Source organism: Chiloscyllium plagiosum, chromosome 4 (assembly GCF_004010195.1).
Source record: "Chiloscyllium plagiosum isolate BGI_BamShark_2017 chromosome 4, ASM401019v2, whole genome shotgun sequence".
In the NCBI taxonomy this organism is placed as follows: Eukaryota; Metazoa; Chordata; class Chondrichthyes; order Orectolobiformes; family Hemiscylliidae; genus Chiloscyllium; species Chiloscyllium plagiosum.
In genome coordinates, this window is record NC_057713.1 from 33,377,739 (window position 1) to 33,391,011 (window position 13,273).

At 39.5% G+C, this 13,273-nt stretch overlaps 1 protein-coding gene across 1 annotated transcript in view; it reads left to right on the plus strand.

The window, feature by feature from the left end:
• ptpn23a (protein tyrosine phosphatase, non-receptor type 23, a) overlaps positions 1-13,273 on the plus strand; it is a 94,871-nt gene that overhangs the window by 21,192 nt on the left and 60,406 nt on the right. The window contains exons 5-8 of the mRNA XM_043687916.1: positions 7,498-7,547; positions 7,667-7,798; positions 10,744-10,824; positions 11,925-12,056. Of these exons, the coding sequence (XP_043543851.1) occupies positions 7,498-7,547; positions 7,667-7,798; positions 10,744-10,824; positions 11,925-12,056 (395 nt within the window). The remainder of the gene's footprint in view (positions 1-7,497; positions 7,548-7,666; positions 7,799-10,743; positions 10,825-11,924; positions 12,057-13,273) is intronic.

Here is a 13,273-nt window from a genome sequence, read left to right on the forward strand (position 1 = left end):
AATCAACAGTAATGTTTTTCTTGTCTCGATTTTCACTTGAACAAAGATGTCACTTTAAAATTTGTATTTTTTTTTTAATCCTAGAATGTTGACATCACCTGCAAACCTTGGGTTTCTTGGCCATTCCTTGTTATCTTTGAGAAGGTGATATGGTCTGATAATACTATGGCACACAACATGAAAGATCAGTTGTAAGAGTACACCTTGAGATTGCAGATCAGCTAGACTTGAAAGATATTAGTGAAACAGTTTGGATTTTTTTGACAATCCAAAAGCTTTACTTGCCTTTTCAAAAAGCAATCCAGGTTCTTTTGAAACCAATTTTGAGTTTTCCAAGTGCCATAGGGAATTTGAAGTTCTGTTCATTGAATTACTGACCCAGGACCTCATCTAGCAATTTAAGTACATTGCTGCAAGAGCTAAATATTAATATGAACTGTATGGGTTGATAATCTAGTATGTAAAAGAGGCGGTTATCCTATCTTCTTAATGTTCAATGATAAATGATGGAAGGAGATTCGAGCTGCTCCATATACTAGTTAGATCACAAGGTAAAGGAGCAGAATTAGGTTTGGACTTATTGAGTATGTTCTTCCAGTCGATCATGGCTGATGTGTTTCTGGACCTTTTTCTCTGCCTTCCCCTTGTAACCTTTGATTCCCTTGCACCTCAGTAAGGTACGTATCTCTGTCTTAAAGGCCGCCACACCCTTCTGTGGAGGTGAGTTTCACAGGTTCACTGCTCTCTGGTTGAAGAAATTTCCTCATCTCAGTTCTAAAGGGTTTTCTTTTCATTTTGAGGCATTGCCCTCAGAAACATCATTTCCATGCCCACTCTATCCAGGCCTTTATGTTCTACAAGTTTCAATGAAATCCCCTGCCTTGACCTTCTAAACTCCATTGCTATCACACTCAGATTTCTCAACTGCTCCTCACCTGAGAAGCCCTTCATCCCTGGGATCTATCTTGTAAACCTCATCTGGACTCCCTCCAAGATGAGCACATCCTACCTTAGGTACAGGGCTCAAAACTGCTCTCAGTATTCCAAATGCGGTCTGACCAAAACCCTTCTACTGCCTCAGCAGTACATCCCTGCATCTAGCCCTTTTGAAATGAATGCTAACATTGCATGTGCCTGCTAACTGTCCCTTTTTGAGCTTCAGATTTCTGAAGCCTTTTGCCATTTAGAAACTAGTCGTGTCTCAATTCATCCTAACAAAGTGCATAATCTCACTTGCCCACACTATTCCATCTGCTGCTGCTTTGACCATTCTCCCATTCTTCTGCAGTCTCCTTGCTTCCTCAACATTACTAACCCTCCATATATCTTTGTCATCTACAAACTTAGCAACAATGCCCTCAGTTTCTTCGTCCAGGTTGTTAAAGTATAATGTGAATAGCTATATAGTCTCAACACTGTAGAATTCCATTACTCACTGGCTGTCATCCTGAAAAAGACCCCTTTATCCCCATTCTCTTCCTTCTGCTGGTCAGCCAACTCTCCTTCCATACCAATATCTTGCCCTTAACACCATGGGCTGCTTATTTAGCAGCCTCCTTGTCAAAGGCCTTCTGAAACTGCAGATAGATCATATCCATGGCCGTCATGGAGTCATACAGATGTACAGCACAGAAACAGACTCTTCAGTCCAACTTGTCCATGTTGACCAGATATCCTAAACTAATCCAGTCCCATCTGCCAACACTCGGTCCACGTTCCTCCAAATCCTTCCGATTTATATACCCACCCAGATGCCTTTTTAAATATTGTAATTGTACCAGCCTCCTCCACTTTCTCTGGCAGTTCATTCTGTACACACACCATCCTCTGCATGAAAAAGTTGCCTCTTAGGTACCTTTTAAATTTTTCCCTCTCAACCTAACCTATGTCCTCTAGTTCTGGATTCCCCACCCCAGGAAAAATACCTTGTCTATTTACCTTATCCATGCCCCTCATGATTTTGTAAACCTCTAAGGTTTACAAGCCTCAGCCTCCAACACTCCAGGGAAAACAGCCCCAATCTATTCAGCCTCTCCCTATTGTTCGGCAACATCCTTGTAAACCCTTTCAACATCCTTCCGAAGGGGGGAGACCAGAATTGCACACCATGTTCCAAAAATGGCCGAACCAATGTCCTGTACAGCCACAACATGACTTCCTAACTCCTATACTCTGTGCTCTGACCAATAATGGAAAGTATACTAAATGCTGCCTTCATTATCCTATCTATGTGCAACTCCACTTTCCAGAAACAATGAACCTGCACGTCAAGGTCTCTTTGTTCAGCAGCACTCCCCAGGACCTTACCATTAAGTTTATAAGTCCTGCCCTGATTTGCCTTTCCTTTGTCTATCTTGCTCATTACCACCTCCAAAGAATTCTAACAGATTTGTCAGACATAACCTTGACAAAGTCGTGCTGACTCCACCCTATTTAAGCATGCACTTCTAAGTACTCTGCAAACCCATCCTTAGTAATGGACTCTGAAATCTGACAAATGATCGAGATTCTCTCCTTCTGCCACCCTCCCTTCTTAAACAGGAGTGTTGCATTAGCTTTAACACTGGTTGTGTTTAAAGGCCTGTTTTTAACCCATACATCCTATGTACTTTTATTCTTGATCCTAATAAAAATGACTAATGCTGATTAAGTAAAGATGGTGGCATAGTGATAATATGCTGGGGTAGTCACCTAGAGATGTGCACAGTTGCTCTAGGGCTCAAACTTTAAGCACAAGATCACTTTTTGAATTTAAATGCAACCTAGTATCATCATAGAAGAAAATATCGACTAAGCAGTTTATTTTTAGTGGTATATAAAACTAAAACCAAGTATATATTATTATTCATTTTGTCATCTTCTCATCAAGTCTGTGTGATATCAGTGACTGCATATTATCTGCCTTGACGCCTGAGGTGCAGTTTGAGACTGCTGGTCATATATAGTATGCCAAATTGCTGTCTGTGAAATGGGTGTGATACTTGGATTTTGGAGTTGTGCAGCCAAAGTAAGCTTTCATTTTAAAAGCTGGTCTTGTATTCTGTTTGCAAGTCCCCAAACATCAGAGCCTCTTGATCTGACTTTCAGCTCAAATCTGTTTTGTTATCCACTAGTGGGGCATGGATGTCACTGGCTGGCTCGCATTTATTGCCCATCCCTCGTTTCCCTTGAGGTGGTGGTGAGCTTATTGAACTGCTGCAGTTGACCCACAATGTCCTTAAGGAGGGGAATTCCAGGATTTTGATCCAACGACAGTGCAGGAACAAAAATATCTTTCCAAGTTAACATGGTGAGTTGCTTGGAGGGGAACTTGCAGATGATGTTCCATATATCTGCTGCTTCTTCCTTCCAGATGGAAGTGGTTGTACATTTGGAATCTTTAGTGAATTTCTGCTATATACACTGCTGCTACTGAGGGAGTGGGTGTGGTGCCAATCAAGCGGACTGCTTTGTCCTGGATGGTGTCAAGTTTGAGTGTTGTTGGAGCTTCAGCCATCTAGGCAAGTGAGTAGTATTCCATCGCACTCCTGACTTTATCTTTTGGATGATAGATAAGCTTTAGGAAATCAGGAGGTGTGTGACTTGCTGCAGTGTTCCCGGTCTCTTGCTCTTTTAGCTACTGTGTTTGTGATGAGTCTCGTTGAGTTTCTGGTCAGTGGTAATCCTGAGGATGTTGATAGTGGAGGGGAAGGGTTTAGGGGGGTGGGGAGGTGGTGTTCAGTGATGATAACAGCATTGAATGTCAGGGGATAGTGGTTAGATTGTCTCTTATTGGAGATGGTCATTGCCTGTATTTGTGTGGTGTGATTGTTACTTGTCAGTCCAAGCCTGCATATTGCTCACATCTTATTGCAACTTAAACTGTTACATCTGTTTCAGTATCTGAGGAATTGTGCATGGTGCTGAATTGTACTTATCTCCATTTCACCTTCACTACTTTGAAAATCAAACACTTAGATGGGTTGGCTACCAAATTCCATCATGTTGAAGGAATGGATTTGAGAGACAATTTTTTTTTTTCATAATATCAAACTTCCTCATTTGCACAGAACTTTTGAGTGGAAGCATTTTTCTTTGTCTTTGAATTGTTTTCTGGTTCTGTTTTGTTCTAGATTTGCAAAGTGTTGCAGTGATTTATTATTTAATTGGGAGAACCACAGACTCCATTTAAATTTCATTGCGTTCGCAGTGCTAAGTCCCTGCCCTTTCCCTGCAGTTCACAGTTCAGCTTGTTCAGTTTTGACAATGTTTCTGTAAGGAACTTGAAGTCGAACAAGCACTCATTGATTTACAGGTCACCGCACACTTCATCTCTTGGTTTAAGAAAAAGTGACTATTTCAGTCAATGGATCTAAAAATCTTTGCAGGTCCTTCCCTTGATTTAACCATGTCAGCATGGAGGGTTAGTTTACTTTTCGCTCACATTAGTAGGCAGTATCAGGTTTGTCAAATAAGGATTTAATAAGCGATGCTGAGAGGCTCTTGCCTGAATAGAGTTTAGAAACATGACCTTCCGCATGTAACGAAAGTTAGTACGTTGATGCTGTAATGCCTGCTGGTAGATTACACCGTGGTAATTGAAAACAAAAAGAGAAATCAGGATCATTTCTGCAAATTGCAAAAAGCCAGAATTTGCATAGGGCGTGTCTGGTGCACCATTAGTTGCGATGGAAACCAATTTCTTGATTTAAAATGCTTTTCTTATGAATGTATTATAGCTTTTATCATTACTATGGGAAAATGAGTGAGAAGATCATCCTGAGTTGCTATTCCGTCAAAAAGGATATGCCACAAAAATAATCAGCTAAACTGTGTCAGTCACGTCTATGGATTTGTTGATCTACAGTGAAAAGCGCTGCGCCTTAGGTCCTGAAAAATGTCTTTAGACCAAGATTCCATCAGTCTTGTTACTGTGGAAAACACTAAATGATATTTCCTAGATTGCTGTTTATATTTATTCTTTATTCTTGAATTCTTTGAATAAAATTTCAGTGGCCACAGTCATTGCTCCTTCAATTACTTAAGCACCTGTGAATGACTTCTTGTGTTTTGCCAGAAAATGGCAACTACAAAATGATGCCTTACCTATCGCTGCTGGTTTAGAAGAAATTTACTCTTGAGCTTTCAAAACAGCCTTCAGCTCATCAATTTTTTTGTACGAGGGAAAATAATTCTTGAAATTACTGTGCAGCATTGAGTGGTATTGTACCAATTTCCTTATTTTTTTACTTAACAATATACTTCTGTGACATATGAGGCAAAAGTTCTTATAACGTGAACAGAAATTCATTTTCCGATTCCACATGGAAATTGTACATTTTTGTTTCATTGTTAGATTAGATTAGATTACTTTACAGTGTGGAAACAGGCCCTTCAGCCCAACAGGTCCACACCGACCTGCCGAAGCGCAACCCACCCAGACCCATTCCCCTACATTTACCCCTGCACCTAACACTACGGGCAATTTAGCATGGCCAATTCACCTGACCTGCACATTTTTGGACTGTTCCAAATTCATCACTCATCATAACTGCTTCACCTTATAGTTTGTGAAATCTCTCTGCCATTGGCCATGCTGCAAGTTACCTTTGGATCTATGCCTCTGGAATATCCAAAATGTTTTTGGTACCTTTCAAGTGTGGAAGTATTAGAGGGTCACATCTGTGGTTGCAATTTGTTTCCAGGGCTCGGGGTCAGCTTGTATTGCAAAGTAATTTGGATATGAGGTACGGCAGCATTTCTTATAATTTTATTTTGACCTGCACAGACTGATTAGATAAGCAGCTGAAGGAAAATGTCAGGTCTACAGGGAGCAGACAGGACTGGGACTTTAGCTGAGCTGTTCTTGCAGAGAATCGATATGGGCATGATAGATTGAATAGCCTTCTCTGTTTCTAGTACTATAATATACTGGCTTCACACATGTTCCTGTTATATGCCTTATTCATTTGTTTGCATGATCACCATGAAATGTAGCCTGCAATGATAGTCTATCTAGACCAAACTGAAATACGTTGCAACAAACTAGTAAAACCTGTTAGCAGTATGCACTTTGCTGTAGCTGCACAGCTTCCAGAAGCGGAAGTCATGCAACGGCATGGTGATTGACATGCACATGGTGAGACAACATGGTGAGATAACAAGGCCTGAGCTCAAGATCCACTATTGGAGACTCTTTGATTAACCGCTCTATTGTAATTTACATATTGGAGGTCACAGCTGTAGAGAAACGTAGCCTAAATCCACAGCTGAGGGTATTTAAATTTGGTTGTCAAATCTAGAATATAAAGCAAAACTCAACAACCAGAACAACTAACGTTGATCTTTACCAAAACCCGTCTGTTCATTAATGCCCTTAATATCCCGATCTAGTCTTGTGACATGTAACCTCAGAGCCATAGCAACTAGGCTCTGAAATGGCTTAGCATAAAACTCAGTACGAAAGCAAATTAATAATGGCAGTAAAGGTTTGTCTTGCCAAGAATGCCCGCATCCCATGAGAATAAAAAGAAATTAGACCTCCATAAAGCAAGTAACTTGGTGAGTCTTCATGCTCAAACCTTTTATGGATGTAGGTTTGCTCGCTGAGCTGGAAGTAACATCTTCAGTGGGCCTCTGGGCAAAATACTGTTGATAATTCCTGCTTTCTGTTTATGTTTACATTTCTTTGGGTTGGTGATGACATTTCTGGTTCTTTTTCCAGGGGGTGGTAGATGGTAGTCTTTGCATGGTATTTTGTAAATAACATTAGTTTTGCTTGTTAACAAACACAACATTGGACAAACAGGCAGAAAACTAGCCACCAGGATGCATGAAAGCAACTAGCCACAAACGACATGACCCTCTCTCATTAGTATCCTTACATACAGATGAGGAAGGACATCACTTCGACTGGGACAACACATCCATTCTAGGACAAGCCAGACAGAGACATGCACAAGAATTCCTAGAAGCATGGCATTCCAACCGGAACTCTATTAACAAACACACAGGTTTAGACCCCATATGCCACCCCCTGAGAAAAAGAACAGGAAATGGTGTTACAGGAAATGATGTCACCACAGGAAATGGCATCACCAACCCAAAGATATAAATAGAAAGCAGGAATTATCAATGGTGCTTCGCCTGGAGGCCCACTGAAGATTTTACCTAGTAGGGTGATGAAACATCTGGAAATGGACCTGGCAGCTCAGCGAGCAAACCTACATCCAGAACCTGAAGGTGAGCTACAAATCTTCTCCACTCACTCAAACCTTTTATTTTGAAGAAACGTTAATTATATTTTGTTATTGAGCCTCATGTAGTTCTTTTCAAATTCTAACATGAACCATTCTCTGATTTCTTAATGGAATTTCTTAATACTGAATTTGGATAGTTTTATACTTCTGTCGCAGATATGCTCTAGCATGGTCAACTAGATTCATTTCATATTGGACTGGCAGAACCAACCTTTGCATGATGGAATGTTAAACTTGTGATACTTTGTTTATCTCCCAGGAGCCCTTCACTCAATGCTTGGAGCTGTGGATAATAGAGTGACTGAAGAGGTGGGTAATAAATATAGTCGAGTTAACTGCAAAGTGAGCAATTCTTATTAATTTTGTCTTTTAGTTATGCCTTGTTTGTAGACATGCCCAGTAATTGAATTTCTGTTACTTCTTTCCAGGGCATGAAAGTTTCCTGTACACACTTTCAGTGTTCAGCAGGGGCTTTTTCTTACTTACGGGATCACTTCAGTCACTCTTACAGTGTAGACATGAGTCACCAAATCCTCAACCTTAACATCAACCTCATGCTGGTAAGGACAAGACTTGAGATTAGGTCAAAAGATTTGTAAATGCATATTTTGCTGTGGTCTCCATTGTTTAACTGTTCACACAAACTGTTCAGGACTGAGCCGTACAGTCCTGATGTGGAAACCTTATTCCTTATACTGTATTGTGCTAGCTCATCTTGGTTGGCTTTGATAGAAATCCAGCTGGATTTCTTGATTCTGATTCCTATCCCATACTATACCAGAGAAACTATTTTTAATTTCTCCCCTAAGCTTACTCTTGCACACTGTTTTCCCTTTCTTAATCAATCCCTTTGAATACATTTTGCTGAATTCGAAACCGTTCCCACTGTCTGGTCTGATTTTTTTCTTTTGATGACCATTTTGTATGCCTCTTCCTTGGATCTAATAATATCTCTAATTTCCCCCATAGGCCCTGGTTCAGCTACCTTTCCCATTATCTCCAGACAGGAATGGACAATTATTGAAGTTCCTTGAATGTTTGTCATTGCCTTTCCATTGTCATCTCTTTTAAATAGCATCCCCAATGTATCCTAACCAACTCACAACTCACACCATTGTAATTTCTTTGATTTAGATTCAGGGCCTTATTTTCTGAATCAACTATTCATTCTTCCATCTTAATGAGCAATTCTACCTGTGCTTGCTCATCCCCAATATGCCCCTCAACTGGATTGCCAATTATTCTTCTCTTGTTACACAATATCCAGTTTAGAATGGCCTGTTTTTGAGGTGTTTCCTCAATGTATTGGTCCTGAAAATCATCCTGTGTACTATTAGGAATTCCTCCTCTGTGGTATTGATGCTAATTTGATTTGCCCAATCTGTACTCCGTCATCCATAATTACAGATTGTCTGGGACTCTTACTACCTGTTTATTATCATATATACCCCTATAGTTTGGGTTTTGTGTACAGCTGCCACTAATGATCTAGTAGTAATACTGAGGTCCTCCGTTTCAACTTCCTGATTTTCTATGTTCTGCTTATAGGACTTTTTTTTTAACTTAAGTCATTTATACTATGACCACTGACTGACTGTTCACCGTCTTGGCAGTATGGTAGCCACTCTGAGATAGCCTTAACCCTGCTACCAGGGTAGTAACGTACCATCTTTGGAATCTTGTTTGTGGTTATAGCAATGCCTGTTTATTCCCCTTCCAATCGAATTTCATTTAATTATTGCATTCCCACACTTCTAATTCCTCCCATGTGCAGCAGAACCAACCATAGTGAATGAGTTTGGCTGCTGCTTTCCTCTGCGTGGTCATTTCCTCAGCATTCTATCTAATTTACAGGGAAATAGCACGAGACGTTCTTCCACCGCCTGCCAGGTCCTCTTGCTTTGCCTGGTAGTTACCTATTGCCTTCCTACCAATGGAGTCTTAGCCTGTGGTACACTTGATATCTGCTACTTTCTGCCTAACTGATGCTCTATAGTATCCTCAGCTGTAACTCCAATTCTGAACCCAGGCTTCAAGGAGCTGTAGATGGAGACTTCCTGCATACGTGCTGGCCATGGGCACTGGAACTATACTGAATTTACCTCGCAGAGCAGGAAGAGCACATCATGACTTTGAGCTCCCCATCATGACTTACTATTTAAACTTAACCTTTTAGAAGATGCTGAATATCAAATCATGTCAAATTATTGAGGGCCTTTACTCTTTGGTCATCGTTACTTAGAATGCTCTTAACTACAAAAAAAAAGTAGCGCCACTGTGCTCCAAATTATCTAAGACGCACCCTCATTTCTGGCTGTCCCTCACTCAGGATATGCTTTCTCCTAACTGCTCATGTAAAGCTTACTCCTGTCAATTGAGCCAAAGGTGGGTGCCTAGAAGCTTGGTACTCGGAGGTAATTTTCGAGGAGAAGATGATACATAGAGAGGTAAAGGTGGAATTCAAGAATGTGGGACCACTTGTGGTCAGGTGAAGGAACTAGAAATATGTAAGGCAGAATCAGAGGAGAGAACATGGTTATACCTTTGCAGAAACTTGGAGAAAACGAATGATACAACAGTTGATTAGTTGAGGGGCAAAGATGAGAAATTAGCTATGGAGATGAAAGAAGCATGCTTTGTGATGGAGGCTGTACAGAGCTGACACTTGTTTGGATGTTGATTACAAACGGTTTCTATGCAAGGACATAGGGACTGGAGTAGACTATTCGGGCCCTCAAGCTTTCCCTGCATCTCAAAAATCATGACTGATCTACCCAGATGCCATAGTCCTCAACTTTCCTAAATTTAGAAACATAACCTTATTTTTAAAAATATTTTGATTTAACTTCCACAACACACACTGGTAGAGAATTCCTGATCATCGCTATCGTCTGGGGAAGGAAATTCTTTTGCGATGCAGTTTTAAATGAGTATCCCTTTTTAATCCTTAACTATGTTGTCTTGGTTTGTGATTCAACATTAATAGAAGCATCATCTTGACATCTATCCTGTCAAGAACTCTCAGAAGTCTGTAGATTTTAATAGCACTCTCGTCATGCTGCTAAACTCTAATGAATAAAGGCATAACCTGATCTTGATACTAACCACTTCATCCCAGGAATCAGCCCAGTGAATCTCTTAAATGGCTAGAGAAGGCATTAGAGGCAGATTTATGTAATGATATGGAGGATTTCTTTCTTGTAATATATTAATACTGGGCTGAAGCAACCTGTGAAGTTTGACAAGGAGACTTTCACTGATAGCAATTGCATGCCTGTCTAGTGTGTTTGAAAATACAGTGTATGTGCTTTTGCAGTACATATTATTTAAGAGGCATGGCATTAATTAAATAAATTACCATACTAACTGCATTCCTAAATGACGGCCCTCATTATTGACTGTGCTGTTATTTGAATAAAAGACATTATTGGCACCTGCAATGTTTTCTGTAAAAGTATATGCTCTATTATGGTGATCATACTTGTCTTATGTTTTATTATTTTAGGGACAGGCTCAGGAGTGTCTGTTGGAAAAATCTATGTTAGATAACAGAAAAAGTTTTTTAGTAGCAAGAATCAGTGCCCAGGTGAGTTTATGTAACATTGTGCTTTTAATAATCTATGCTTTATTGGACTGTTTGTATCTTCCCGAAAGATTTTAAACGGGGAAAGTTGCTCTATTCCCAGAGTTAAGAGAACACAAAACCATGAATGAAAAGGATTTTAGAAACATAAATTTCAGTTGTCTTGTATCGAAGTTTGCTTACCTGAATCTTAAATCTGTTTCCTTCTCATCCCAAGCAAAAATCTCTTGCTTCAAAAGTTTGTATACCAATCACACAATTCTCTTTTGACCACATTTTATTTTTAGCAATTGATTACTTTAGAAAGTAAATTTAAGATCTTTTATTGATCTTCACTCCTTTGTGGGAATGGATCAAAGAAATCTTTTAATCTGGTTTCAAGGGAAGCCGACTTTGATTCTTAAGGTAAATTGTCATCGCTTCCCATCTTTTGATCTACAAATCTATCTTTTAACTATTGTAAATTGTCCATGGCACCTTTTTCATTTTAATTTTTAAAATTTTATAATTGTATTATCAAGTAAGCTGCCTGCTTCTACATTTTTGCAGTTATTTTAATGACTGTAATGTTTTTTGGTCTATTTTCCAGTCAAAATGAATTCAGTAGATTGATTCCTTATAAGCGAGACCTGAAGCTCTTTGTGTCACCCTTTTTTTTAACTTTAATCAGTTATACGGAAATATGACCAAAACTGTACATAGGCCCCAAATGTTGGATATTATTTTTTGTCTGACTGTTGTAATCTAGATGTATAGAAATTCCTATTAATCTTGCTAACATAATGCCCTGATAATATGAGAAGCAAGTACATTTTTGTTTTAATTTTGAGAAGGGAACTGCCCTTTACTCTTCTCCAAGTTGACTTAATTAGCTGGTTTTTCTGCACAACTTCCTTTTGTGATTAAATTGAAAATTGCTTCTAGCACCTTTCATGTAGACTTAAAAGAAGCAAAAAATGTCAACAATGGGTATATTTGCTCCTGACTTTGTTTGATTTTATTCTTGTCAAAATTTCGTTAGTTTGAAAGTCAAGTCAGGGAGAAAAATGCGTATTGATGAAATTATGATTGGAAGAGATGTTGATAGTTTGCCTTGTTGCTAGGTGGTCGATTATTATAAGGAAGCTTGTCGTGCCCTGGAAAACTCAGAGACTGCTTCACTTATTGGAAAATTTCAGAAAGACTGGAAGAAGCTGGTACAAATGAAGATTTATTACTATGCTGCGGTTGCACATGTAAGTAGCATCATGTGAAAAGTATGAAACATTGAATTTTGATCTAGTGTTTTCCAAGAATACACTTTTTCCTTCTGACCATTCCTCTAAGTTTTCTCTTTAACTTTTCCTGTAAGACCTGCTCCTTGTTTATAAATGACTAATACTCTGTACTTTGCATGTACCATTTCTAGAAGAAAAAGCCTAGACATGAAAATTGTTGAACTATTCTGTCATGAAGGACACCTTGTTCAAGCCTAACTTTTGAATGTATATATCACAAACTTTTCAGTCTATATGCACTATTAATGCGTTAACTACCGGACAATTGGCTGAGCTTAAAGCATTAATTTGATTGAATATCCTCAAATTTCTATAAAATATCTAACTAGTAGCTTGTGCCCCTCTGTTACAGTAGCTATTTCATTGAAACTAATATAATTTCCATATTTGGCAGGGGCACAAAGCGTGCATTAGATGCCATGGCAATTTGTTTGATTATCTTCCTGAATTCAGCCTAAACTTAACATGTTGCAAATTCATCTTTCTGACTGTAAGGTTTCTTAATGAAATTAGTGTCACCCCAACTATTGGCTTGCATTCAAAACATAACTGCCTTTAAGTCAGTTCAAGTCAATGCAGTTCATTCTGAACTGGCAATATTGCTTCAATTTTGCAAGAATGGCTGACTTAGCAAGGAAGAAATATCCATCCTGATGAATTGTATGCACTTAAATCTTAACCTAAATAAGAATGAGTGGATGCTGACATGGTTGGGAATTTAACTAGCTGCTTGGTTAGTACCTGTCCAGGAGGGTATTTCCAGGACAAATTAGCCAGACTTGCTTGTGGCAAATTGAAGTAGTTGCTGCCTTCAGCACAGAGGTTTGTGGCTTTCTGACACCTGTAAGATCATACAACATAGAAACACTTTGGGCTATAGGATCTTTAGGCAGGAGAGGGGAGGGTGTGAAAGAGAAGAAAGTGAGGACTGCAGCTGCTGGAGATCAGAGCTGAAAATCTATTGCTGGAAAAGCGCAGCAGGTCAGGCAGCATCCAAGGAACAGGAGAATCGATGTTTCGGGCATAAGCCCTTCTTCAGGAATGAGGAAAGTGTGCCCAGCAGGCTAAGATAAAAGGTAGGGAGGAGGGACTTGGGGAAGGGGTGTTGGAAATGCGATAGGTGGAAGGAGGTCAAGGTGAGGGTGATAGGCCAGAGTGGGGTGGGGGCGGAGAGG